This window comes from Aedes aegypti, chromosome 2 (genome assembly GCF_002204515.2).
Source record: "Aedes aegypti strain LVP_AGWG chromosome 2, AaegL5.0 Primary Assembly, whole genome shotgun sequence".
Taxonomy (NCBI): domain Eukaryota; kingdom Metazoa; phylum Arthropoda; class Insecta; order Diptera; family Culicidae; genus Aedes; species Aedes aegypti.
This window is the reverse complement of record NC_035108.1, coordinates 154,993,196-155,006,245: the sequence shown is the minus strand read 5'-3', so window position 1 is coordinate 155,006,245 and position 13,050 is coordinate 154,993,196. Positions and strand designations below refer to the sequence as shown.

Genomic DNA, 13,050 nt, shown 5'->3' with positions numbered 1-13,050 from the left:
CGACTTACTTTATTTCTTCAAACCCGGACCCGACCCAAACGCGAGACAATAATTGAAAAGCAAACCCGCGCCCGACCCGAACCCGAAAAATTTTTGCTGTGTAAGCCCGAACCCGATCCGAAACCCGAAAAACAATTGTAAGAAGAACCCGAATAAAACCCGAGTTTGAAAAGATGGTAAATTCATCGGTTCTGATGAATAGGGAAGCTTTTAGGTTGTTACTGTGTTCACAATTCTCACCAAACCCGATCTAAACCCGACTCAAACCCGACTTTTTGTAAGCCCGAACCCGACCCGTACTCGATAATTTTGTAGCCTTCAAACCCGACCTGAACCCGTCGGGTTCGGGTCGGGTTTCGGGTTTGAAAACCCGAGACCCGATCATCTCTAGTGTAAACCAATGCAAAACAAACATGGCAGACTCACGAACAGGCTTGGTGTGAGTATGTTCGCATACCAAAAGAAATAGCAAACAGATCGCACACATTTGCTCTTGAATAGCAAGATGTGATTTATTATGGTTTTGATACAATGAGAATATATACTAAGGTGTGGAAGAAGAAGCAATGGCTATGTATTAGTAAAGAGAAAAAACGTAAACAAAAATAACTACGTCACTAATTTACACGGCTTCTTATGGGAGCTTGCTTGTTTGTAGTTGAGAACCATCTTGCACCGTACACGGATATCACGCACACTAAATGTCTTCTTCCTCACCTCGGTATATATTCTCATTGGTTTTGATATACAAATCAATTGTAGGGGGATGAGGGGCATAATGGACGCATTAAATGAATGCTCTTCATAAGATAAAAAAAATGGTCATACTATTCAGTTACCGTCGGCTAGTTTTCATGTTCGATATTAGTATGACGTGCCTCATCATAATAAAAATCATATCACAAATCACCAAAATGAAATTGAAAATTGAGACGAAAATATGGCTAAAAATAGGGTATCGGGGCATAATGAACATTTTCGTGAAATTTAGTGAAAACCAGTGTCAATCGTTCTACCCTTCAATCAAATTAGCAAGAAATTTTTTTTCTGGGTTCGTTACTTTGCTCATTAATGTCGATTATCCCACCGCCTTGCTTATATCCCAATCTGAGACTGGGAAAAACTTAAAAACAAATTTCAAAGGACAATTAAAGCGAAAAATAAACTTGTTTACCGTCAAACAATTTATATGCAATACAGATTGAGTAAAGTGAATGAAACTGTGATGAAATATGTATACTGCAAGAGGGTGCCAATTTCTCCTCGTGTGTTCATTATGCCCCTAATCCCCCTATATCCATCAAAACGACAGTAAACTACTAGTTTATAGTCAAAAACCTTTTGAAAACCAGAAACACTGGTGGGATAACAGCTTTTGTTTTCCCAGAGGCGCAATTGACACTGAGCAGCTCCGAACACGACAAATGCGAGTTAATTAGCACTCTGATGCTCGCGAGTATTTTTTTTGTTTATTCCGGTTTAGCAGACATGTTCGCTACTTTCAGTCACTGGCGCTCTCAACAATATCATACAATCAGTTATTACGCTAGTAGATCTTTAGGCTAAGTAGACCTTCATTCGTTTTGGCAGCCATGTTGACATTGCAGCTCACATTTTCAAAGTGACAAAACTCAGTCCTCATAGTTGATATTTATACGGAAAAGTATCACTATATGCGCATACATGCAGAAAGTATGGTGATACTTTTTCAACTACATCACTGCAATACCAACTGATTTTCTTTAAATCGGTATTGTCTCATGATTCAGCAACAACAATCAACGACGTGTACATATTTCAATGACGGTCTATTTCGCCTTGAGACCTATCAATATATCACTTGTTTTGCGCGTAGATTATACAACCTGTGTTCCAAAAGGTTATTGGATAAAAAAGAGCGCCCGTTTAACTCAAAAATTTAAACAGCTCAATAACATGAGCAGTGCTGGGATTGGTACTAGTAGTAGGCTTGAATTTAGAGAAACTCCCCGAGGAGGAAAGAATAACTCGGCAATAACTTATGCATACCATATTTTGTTATCATACCCCAATTAGGTATTAAACAGTTATCAATACCTCATTTTGGTATTATAATGATATTTGAAAAAAATAATTAAAACAATTAAAAATACTTCATTTTGGTATTCGATAGGTATTGAGGATTGCTGGAGGTATTGAACTATTATTGAAAAATTTCACTTTTATATGAAAATCCATCAAGTATTATTTAGGTATTGCAATACCTGATCTAATTATCAGCTTGGTATTTGTAGAATATGCAGAAGGTATTATTTGAGGTATTTTACCTCTTATGCAGGGCTCATTCATACCTCATTCAGGTTGTAAGTATTGCAAATTATCTGGTATGGAATACCTCAATTTGGTATTCAGTAGTTATTTTCTTCTGCTCGGGTCACGAGTCTCTTTCCAATGGACCTATGCACGCGTTTACTCGTGGACGTTTGAGCGGTGTCGTGTTGTTTTAGTGACCATGGTAACTAGTGAATGGACCAATGCACGAGTTCACTAATTTGACGGTTGAGCGGTGCTGAATTCACTAGTTGCCATGGTCACGTAGGGGAGCATGGTTCAAGACGCACTGATGGGGTAAAATGGCTCACCTCATTAAATCATTCCCAAAACGTTTCAATTCGTATTCTTTGCCAAACAATGTTAAAATTTGTTCACCCAAGAGTTGCCGCCACAACCCTTGGACATAAACTCATAGATTTTTCCTTAATTTTCCGGCGAAATTTAATATTTTTCCCTGTTTTGTCCAAATATTAAGGTTTTCCGATGATTTCATTAAGGAATAAGCGTTTCCATACCACAGAGCAAACTCATGGAGAAACATGGTTGCTAACTACTAGTTTTCCATACTAAATGGCATTATACCCCATCCATTTGGTCATTTTGAACCACCCCCATTTTTAAACTAACTTTTCTACACGATTTAAAACCGTTAAAAAACTTTTTTTTTAGCAAAAATTGTAAAGTTTCTGTTAGGACTTCGAATAGTGTTAAAATGTGGATATCATAAGGAGAAAACGACACAAATCTTTAAAGTGGAATTTTGGACCATTTGACCCTAAATAATACGCTCAAACGTCAACGAGTGAACGCATGCATTGTTCCATACAGTAGTGCAAAAACGCGAATTTCATCAAGTAGCCTATGTTGGGTGCACGAATTTTCTAAACCATTAGTGTCATTGAAGGCTCTAATTGTGGGAAATTCAGCGTTAAATTGAACATTTTTCTTCAGTAATCTTGTGTTACCTTTAGTAACGGGTGTTTTGCTATTTTCAAGGCTTTTTGTCTACAGTAACGATGGGCGTGAGTTTCACTGGCTTCGCAGACTGTGATTTGCTGTGCTTGGATACTGAAGAATGAATTTCAAGATTTTTTTCCAACCCTGAACATAAGTCTGCTGGACGTTTACTGCTTATCAAACAATCAGTTATTAGGTTGGCAAATCTTAAGGCCTATATTTCCGGAAGTTCTTGGATGACTCAGAACTATCATTGTATTCACCAAGTTTCACAGTGTAATACCTAATACATTTCTGAACATGTGCTTAATTCAAAATTCACCGATGTGTAGCACTATTTCCGTAAAACTTTTCATTCTATTACATAATTTTCAATCAAATCGTCCTAATTTAATTTACGAATCGCGTAAAAGTTACTTTAATTGAATTTTACACGTAAAAAAGGGCTTAACAAAACGAAGTTCAACATACAGTTGTTAGTCATGATAGAAGATGAGGTCCACATGAACCACTGCATGATGCTCCGGACTTTTTAGGGAGTTTAGGGAGCAAGATTCTTTCCTGCATTCTCTACGCCCTTTGAGCGATCCGATTTAGATCAGTTGAAATAGTTGAATAGATTATTTAAAAAGCCAGGTCAATTTTAAAAGTGATGTGTGATGAGACTTATATGTATATAGTTTTCGGCACCATTTACAGTTCTGAAAAGAAGTGCTTTTCAGTACTGTTTCTACTGTTGTCAAATAGTAGTTTACGCAAGATGTTGCAAAGTGTAGAGTTTCTTCCTGATATCCCGACTAGCAGATCATATCAACATTATATCACAATTATATCATAGTGAGTTCTAAATTTCTCCTGTTGATGAAATTCAGATATGATATGATATGATTATTTTTACATTACAACACATCATGTTACAAAAAGTTATTACAAATCTTATTACAATCTTATTACAATAACTGGAACAGAATTTGGCTACATTCATCATTATGACAAAATTATAACATAGGTTGTTATGATATAATTGTGTTTTATTGTATGAAGAACATTTACCAAGAACGAGTAAGTTTGTCGTTTATATACGATATTAATTGTGACGAGTAGTATTTCATCTTTTGATCGTGTCGTCGTCTCTATTTGTGTACATTGAGAATGGTAAGCTAATTCCAAGCCACATTCGTTAAATCTCTGTGCAACTTTGATTGCTCTGGTCAAACACGAAGTACCAACTACGAATTGTATGGTCATATGTGCTCATGCTCATGTTAATTAACTCATGCTCATATACGTCATTAATCGCGACGTCATGTTTTTACGCTCAGACGCAGGAGAAATTTGGAAAACTTCAAGTCCTGTATGACTGGTTATGTTCAGAATAATAGTAGTGAACGCTGATTTTCATACAAAATGCTCAACTTTGGCATGCTGTAACGTTGTTTCCATATGAGCAATCGGCATGAAATTTTGGTAGGGAACTACAAATATACTCAATTTCATTATCACAAAATTTTAATTTTTTTACACTACCGGCTAAAAAGTTAAGTACCTGGTGAAATCACTCAAAATAATAGTAGTTCTTCTTTTGTAAATTTTTGTTCAGCAACAGTTTTGTAAAATATTGGCTTGTTTACATATTCACAGCTTGGGTGGAAATGGTTGAAACGATGAGTAAAGAAAAAAACTCAAAATACAGCAGATATTTAAATTTTTAAAACTACTATGATTTTGAGCAATTGTGTGAACATTTTCAAATTTTGTGATAATGAAATTGAGTATATTTGTAGTTCACTGCCGAGACTTCATGCCGATTGCTCATATGGAAACAAAGTTACAGCATGCCAACGTTGAGCATTTTATATGAAAATCGGCTTTCATTACTATTATTCTGAACACAACTGTACTAGCTGAGAAGAGTAAGCACCAGTTGAGCTTCCATTACCCCTTACTTAAAGTGCACCAAATAGCCTCAATGGTACATGTCTCAGCTCGACTCCAGGTATTGATTTGTTTTTTTTTAACAATATGAAACTTTTTTATTTCATTTCTGTTATTTTCTAAAAATAGACTTATACACTTTAAAATATTTACTCAAAAAAAATGAGTGAATATATAGTTCTTACCCAAATTGATTTTTACCCTAAGCGGTATTTGTAACAAAATATGTTACAATTTTGACATGTTGTAGTGCAAATTTTTAATTATTTTAACAACATTCCGCATCTAATTTATAACGACCGGTGTTACAAAAAAAGATCGTAACTAAATAACACATCAAGTTATTATTTTGATAGCTTCAGCTAGTCGAGAATTCATAAAAGACACCAAAAACAGAAACTTTTCAGCACCATTATGGAACAGTGCTGAAAAATACTACCTTTAAGTACTGTTTTTGTTGGTGGGAAAAGTAGGCAGTTATGTTGTTCGTTATTTTGACAAAAAGTAGGCTGATAAGCAATGGAATTGCAGCAAAGTTATTATATTGCTAATTATGCAAGCCCATACTCACCCGACTTATTGTTGACGATGTCGTACTCGTCGAAGTCCTCGTCCATGTAGTCGTCGTCGTCCTCCTCCAGGTGGGGCGCCACCATCTCCGGCAGTGTGCGTGACCGCACGTTGAGCCCGGTGACCGGTTTTGCCCCAGTGTTGGTTGTTTCGATGGCTAACGTCATTGGAAGCATCTTGATAAACACGTACGACAGGTAAAGCAGTGCAAAGTACGATTTGCGCAGCTTGCGGTTCTTGATGTACTTATCGCTAATAAGGGCGTAGATGATCCGATGGTAGAGCAGGTTTTTCTGCTGGTGACTTTTCTGTGCTGTGCATCCTCCCCATATGTGGTCGGGGAAAAAACTCACTATCATCTTTGATGACTTACAGCTGTACGGACATGTCGCGAATGCTGCAGATTCATTTAATGTTCATTTGTGTTCGGGTTTGATTTGCTGCGAGGGGTTAGTTTCCGTTTCGATGTCACATCACATTTACACACTGTTGGGATTTTGATAAAAAAAAACATTGATTAAGTGTACGGCTTTAATACATTGCCTCGGAAAGAGGCTTTACTGGATAAAGAGTGCCCGAAGAGTTATGGAGTGCATTGTTCCTAAACGTGAAGTGATAAATTGCTTTCAACACCATTTTGGACAGTTTGTTCTTATCAAGGTTCTCCTAACACGATAGTGATCTAACATGGCATCATCACTTCTCGATGCCGTCAAGAGCTTCTACTGTGTTTTCTACGTGCTTCGAATTAAGCCTAGATGCAAGATAGCGCAACTATCAAACGGAAAGCCATTGCACAACGTGGCACCTGCTTTGCTTTCCATCAAACAATGGCTGGAAGCTGCAGAATGAAAGTACCTACAGAAAGCTATAGCTATATAGCCAAAGCGTCAATTTCACGGCTTGTGTACACGTTGATGAATTAATTCATACCGGCAAGTTGTTGTTCATACATAAAAGCCTTTGAGAATGTTTTTTTCGGCATCTTTTAAAGTAGGCTTTTATTATGCATGCAAAGCCACGAAGTCACAAGGACATGCTAAGTGTTGAATTTCATGTTTCAAGGTAGTTTTGGTACTGCTTTGAATTTGTAGTAGGAATGAGTGGGATGCTGTTTTGTGGTGGTTAGTAATCGTGACTAAATCTGCAATATAGAATCAGGAAATGAGGATAATAAGGATTTCTTAAAATCACTTCGGTTACACACTTAAATTATTTTACGGATTCCTGTAAAAATCTCAACAGCTGAACAGTTCGGTGAAATAAATTAACGGAGTACGGTAAATTTTTACAGTATTCGGTGAAAAATTACCGGAATCCGTAAAATTTCGACGGAATTACGGTGTTTTATTTCACCGAACTGTTCAGCTGTTGAGATTACGGTGAAATTCACCGTAAGAGCTTAGTGTGTACAACTGTGTTGATAGACACTCATCCAAAAATCCTCTTTCAATTCAAATAACAAACGATAAAATGTCACCTTGACTATTGTCTACTTGAAGGTTTCAAATATAGTACTTTAGGTTTATGTGCGAATATAATAAGTTGAGTTTTGGAAGTATTGGGAGAAATCTTCCATTTTTGCAAGTATGAAGAAAACATATCCCAACTTTTCCAAACTACTACAAATGCCACGCAGGCTTCGCTTTGGCAGAGAGACCTTTGTCATACGCAAATAAGCATTTTTGACATTCCAGAGGTATCTCAGGTAAGTCAGATGTGATAATATTGTATAATATTGAACCCAAAATGCTGACTTGAGGACCTCCAGCTCTTATAGGACGTATTTCAGGCTTGGAGTTCTGATAATTAACCTGAAGTGTACGATTTGACAGAAAACTTTACATTATTCTTACAATGTATATTGGAAAATTAAAGTATTTTAAGTTTACAATCAAGCCTTCATGCCAAACACTATCGAATGCTTTTTCTATGTCTAGAACAGCAAGACCAGTAGAATAGTCTTCAGATTTCTTAGAACGAATCAAATTTGTTACACGTAAAAGTTGATGAGCGGTTATATGTCCATGTCGGAATCTGAACTGTTCATTGGCAAAAATTGAATTTTCGTTGATGTGGACAATCATTCTGCTCAAAATGACCTTTTCAAATAGTTTACTGATGGAGGAAAGCAAACTGATTGAGCGATAGCTAGAAGCTTCTGCAGGATTTTTGTCTGATTCCAAAACTGTACACATTTTTCCATTCGTCAGGAAAATATGCAAACTGAAAACATTTATTAAATACTAGTGGTCCCGGCAAACTTCGTCTTGCCATCAAGTAGGCTGTTAGAAAACGCTATGAATCGTCCCATATACAATGACAGTTCCGTTCACGCTCATTTTTCCGACTTTCTCGGTGAATACCCTGGAATTTTTATACACACAAACACGTCGGAACACTTGACGAACAGAACGGATAAATAATCATTCAAATCCGTTAACCCGTTCTCAAGCCATTTCGTGACATACAAAAACCATTCCATTTTTATTTATATCGATATCAACTAAGTAACAATGATAAGCTACTTTCTGGAAGTTCCTTGATAAGGATGTAAAAAATCACATAATTGCCAGGGGCTTTGATATATTTGTTTTTTTTTTTTTATAACAGTTCTCACTACTTCCAAATCAGTCTCCAAGGAGTTTTCAAAACCATTCTCTTGATTGAGAATGTTTTGCGAAATTCTGATCAACTTAATTTTCTATTGGACTAGTCAGCCCTAAATTAAAACTGTGCGCGCTTTCAAACTGCATAAAAAGTTTTTGAGCATTCTCGCAATTAGTTCGTAATAATTTGTTTCGGAATTAGCTTCTGAAGTTATTTTTTTTTCGAAATTTTAGATAATTACGAAGACTCTTTACCAACCAAGAAAGGCAAAAGTAGAGCAAACGGATTGATTTTACGGCAACAGACCCGGCAACGAATAAAGGACAACGATCGGAAAGTTGGATCTTGGAACGTGAGCACTTTGAATGAACCCGCCCGTGTTGGGCTCCTGGTTCGTGAACTGCGAAATGTCGGGGTGAACGTGCCAGCTATCCAGGAAATACGCTGGCCGAGAACCGGAGAATGCGAATTCCGAGCGGTGGACCCCATCGCCAACACTTCATCCAAGTACCACATCTATTATAGCGGTGGCGACAGAGCATAACGTGGAATTGGCTTCATAGTTATTGGGAAGCAGATGAAGCAAATTATTTGGTGGAAACCGGTAAGCGACCGAATCTGTGTGTTGAGAATGAAGGGCAAGTTCTTCAACTACAGCCTGATCAGCAATTATGCACCAACGAACGATAAGCCCGATGACATGAAGGATGAGTTTTATGAGAGCCTGAATAAGGCCTTCGGAGAGTGCCCAAAATAAAATGTCAAGATAGTCATCGGCGACGCAAATGCGCAGATCGGGAAAGAAGATTTATTCCGACCCGTCATTGGAACGGTAAGCCTTTATTCCGTTACCAATGATAATGGCCTGCGGCTACGCAAACACACCTGGCGACACCCGATTGGTGATGCCTGCTCCCAGACCACGTGCTGGTTGATGGGCGACATTTCTCAGATGTCTTTGATGTCAGGACCTTCCGAGGCCCTAATATCGACTCGGATCATTATCTCGTTGTAGCTAAAATTCGGGCGCGGTTATCCAGCGTCACGAGCTCCACAACAAACAGAACGCTGCGCTTCAATAAATTACAACGCTTGTCGACTGATGGGGTAGCTGCGCATTACCGTCAGCAACTAGACGAGCAGTTGGGAAGAATCAACGTTGCTGGAGACGTCGATCGCTTTGTGGGACCCTATCCACGAAGCTGTGACAACAACGGCAAAACGACTGGTTCGATGAAGATTGCCAGAGAGTGGCAGACATGGAGAATGTCGCTAGAAGCCGTATGCTTGTTGCCGATACCCGACAGAACAGAGAGCGGTACAGGGCAGCGAGAGCCGAAGAAAATCCAATCCACCGCAGAAAGAAAAGGCAGCACGAAGAAAGTGTGGTAGCTGACGCTCAAGAAAGCATGGCCCGGAATGATATGCGGAGATTCTATACAACGGTCAATGGCGCGCCGCACAATACCGTATCAGTGCCCGTCATGTTCAATGATCGAGAAGGAAATTCGCTAACCGATAAAACGGCGGTGACTGCCAGGTGGAAGGAGCACTTTCAACAATTGTTGAACGGTGAAAATGAAAATGTAGCGAGGATGAACATAGATGATGACGATCAAGCTGTGGACCCACCGACCATAGGAGAGGTTAAAAAGGCTATCAGCGAGCTGAAGAACTGTAAGGCTGCTGGGAAGGACGAGATCCCGGTCGAGCTTCTCAAGCACGGAAGCGAGCAGCTTTACCAGTCGATCCACCGAGTACTTCTGAAGGCATGGGAGGACGAAGAATTGACAACCGGCTGGTTGGATGGCCTCATCCGCCCTATCTACAAGAAACGGCACAGACTGGAGTGGGCCAATTACAGAGGAATTACCCTGCTGAATTCGGCGCACAAAATTCTGTCGTGCATCCTGTTTAACAGACTGAGACCGCTCGAGGAGCCCTTCATCGGCAAATACCAAGCTGGTTTTCGTGAGTGCCGTTCGACAACGGACCAGATGTCGGACGTCAACGGCTGCGTTAATTTTAACGTTAATGTCTGAAAGATTTTATTACCTTAAAAAAAATAATGTCTAATGACTAATCCATCGATTGACAAATAAGAAAATCTAGAAAAGCAGACTCTAAAATAGTCTACGCAATAGTCTTAAATGAACAATTCATTAGCAACATAAGAACAAGATAATTGTACATTGTGTAGACAGTTTCATCGATTTTAACTCGGATGACGAGACTTAAAAAAAAACGCATGATCTCATTACAATTCTCATAGAATTTGAACTGATTTCGTTGTAGTCGGAATCGATGGGAAAACGTTGATAACTTAGAGCTCCACAGTCTCAGAAGTAGCAGGTTTTCCAATGGAAACTTGCATCGGTATCATCCTAGCGCGGCCTCCCAGAACCATATTTTAGCTGTTGGTTAGGTAGAAAAAAAAGTTGCCGTGTGTTGCCTAGAGGTAAAAAGCCGATTTCTGGTAACGATTTCTTGAGGGAGAATACAATATCGCCAGAAAAATCGTTGTAATTTGTAAAAGTTCTTCTCTATTCTTCCTAGTAAGAACAAACTGACGTCCGAAGAGGCTGACTGTTGCGTGACAAATAACGATAATGACAACGCACTGTGAACTTAGATTTTTTTATCAATTTTCCATGGATACGGCGTATCAGCATAGAAACAAACGTGTTGATTATTGAAACATTTTCTAGGAACCTGCGCGAAAAACAAGATTGACGCTTTGGTTAGCGCTGATCGTTGACGTTGATTCAACGCAAATCGTTAACGTTGACGCTAACAACCATGGAAATCAACGCAACGACGTTGAAGTTGATCCAGAGCAAAATCAACGTTAACGGCGTTTATCGTTGATTAACGTTAACAACCTTGATGTTTAGCTTGCGAATGATCCTAGACAAATTCCGGGAGTATAACTTGCAGACTCACCATCTGTTTATTGATTTCAAGGCGGCGTACGACTCAGTGAAAAGAAATGAGCTTTGGCAGATAATGTCTGAAAATGGTTTTCCGGCGAAACTAATTAGGCTGATACGTGCTACGCTGGATGGTTCGAAATCAAGTGTTCGGATCGCAGACGAGGTGTCAACCTCGTTCGTGACGTTAGACGGATTGAAGCAGGGAGACGCACTTTCGAATTAACTGTTCAACATTGCACTCGAGGGTGCTATTAGGAGATCTGGCGTGCAGAGAAGTGGCACTATTATCACAAGGTCGCACATGCTTCTTGGCTTTGCGAACTTTATAGACCTAATTGGAATCGATCGCAGGTCAGTGGAAGTGGCCTTCGTGCCTCTGAAGAGGGAGACAGCGAGGATAGGCCTGACCATAATTCTACCAAAACGAAGTACATGGTTGCAGGTAGATATAGAGTTAGACTTGGTGGTGTAGGTGCTGAGGTAGTGCAAACATCCCGTGTTTGAAGTTGTTGAAGAATTTGTTTACCTTGGAACAATTGTGACATGTGACAGTGACGTTTCCCGCGAAGTGAAAAGACGTGTTGTAGCTGCGAATAGGGCCTTTTACGGACTACGTAACCAGCTTAGGTCCCACAGCTTGCAAACGGAAACGAAATTCACCCTGTATAAAACAATGATTCCTCCGGTGGCTCTCTACGGGCACGAAGCGTGGACGTAGAAAGAGTCAGACCGGAAAGCTCTCGGTGTTTTAGAGCATAAAGTGCGGACAAAACTCGGTGGGAAACTCGAAGATGGTGTGTGGCGCATACGCATGAATCACGAGTTGTATCAAGTGTACAAAGATGCGAATTTTATCAAGCGTGTAAAATACGGCAGACTTCAATGGGCTTGTCACTTAGTGCGAATGTCGGAAGAAAGAATTGCATAAATAATAATAAGCATGGAACCAGGTAGAGGTCGGCGGCTTCAGGGAAAACTACAAATACGCTGGTTGTACGCAGTGGAAGAGGACCTGGCGACCCTAAACTTTCGGGACAACTGGAGAAGTTTCGGCCAAGACAAAAATTGTTGTTTGTTAATCGTGAAAACCTTTTTTTTATTTTTTTTCTACTGATCCTGCCATATAATTTTCATAGCAGGATAGCCTTCTCCTCACGTTTTTAAGACGGATCAAGAGTTTAAGATCATCGTCTATAATCACGAATTCCAATTTCTTCACATTTTGGAATTGCAATCAAATTGCAATCAACAATGTTTCAACAATGGAATTTGTTAAAGTTTCAAGAGCATTTGTTCTGGCAGCACGGGTTCAGATGTTGTGCAGAATCCAATCGAGCGTAAGACGCACAACGGGGACTGTTAGGGGAACAATAGCTATTGTTGAAACTGCGAAAGTGAAATCACGATCGTGGACTTTATTGAAAGTGTCGAATATTATTTGCTATCTTATTAATCTTTTGCTCTGAAATTCTAGTTATTTACGGCATTGTTAACTTGTCGGCTACATTTACTATCATTGTGAATTCATTAACTAAAGTTTATCGGTAAGAATTCTTTGAAAACGTCACGAGTCATTATCATGAATCCTCTTATGTTACACTAGGCTTGTAATCTACAGATACGGAAATTACGCAATACATACTAAACCAGTCTTAATCGCTCTAATCTAATCATCAATTTAGTGGCGAAAGGTATTAGTACTGTTCTACTTACGATTACAATAATTAAGTGA

The 13,050-nt window shown here is 39.1% G+C and overlaps 1 protein-coding gene across 1 annotated transcript in view; it reads right to left on the bottom strand.

The window, feature by feature from the left end:
• LOC5579452 overlaps positions 1-13,050 on the bottom strand; it is a 108,443-nt gene that overhangs the window by 73,819 nt on the left and 21,574 nt on the right. The window contains exon 2 of the mRNA XM_021842854.1: positions 5,777-6,261. Coding sequence (XP_021698546.1) covers positions 5,777-6,134 — 358 coding nt within the window. The 5' untranslated portion in view covers positions 6,135-6,261. The remainder of the gene's footprint in view (positions 1-5,776; positions 6,262-13,050) is intronic.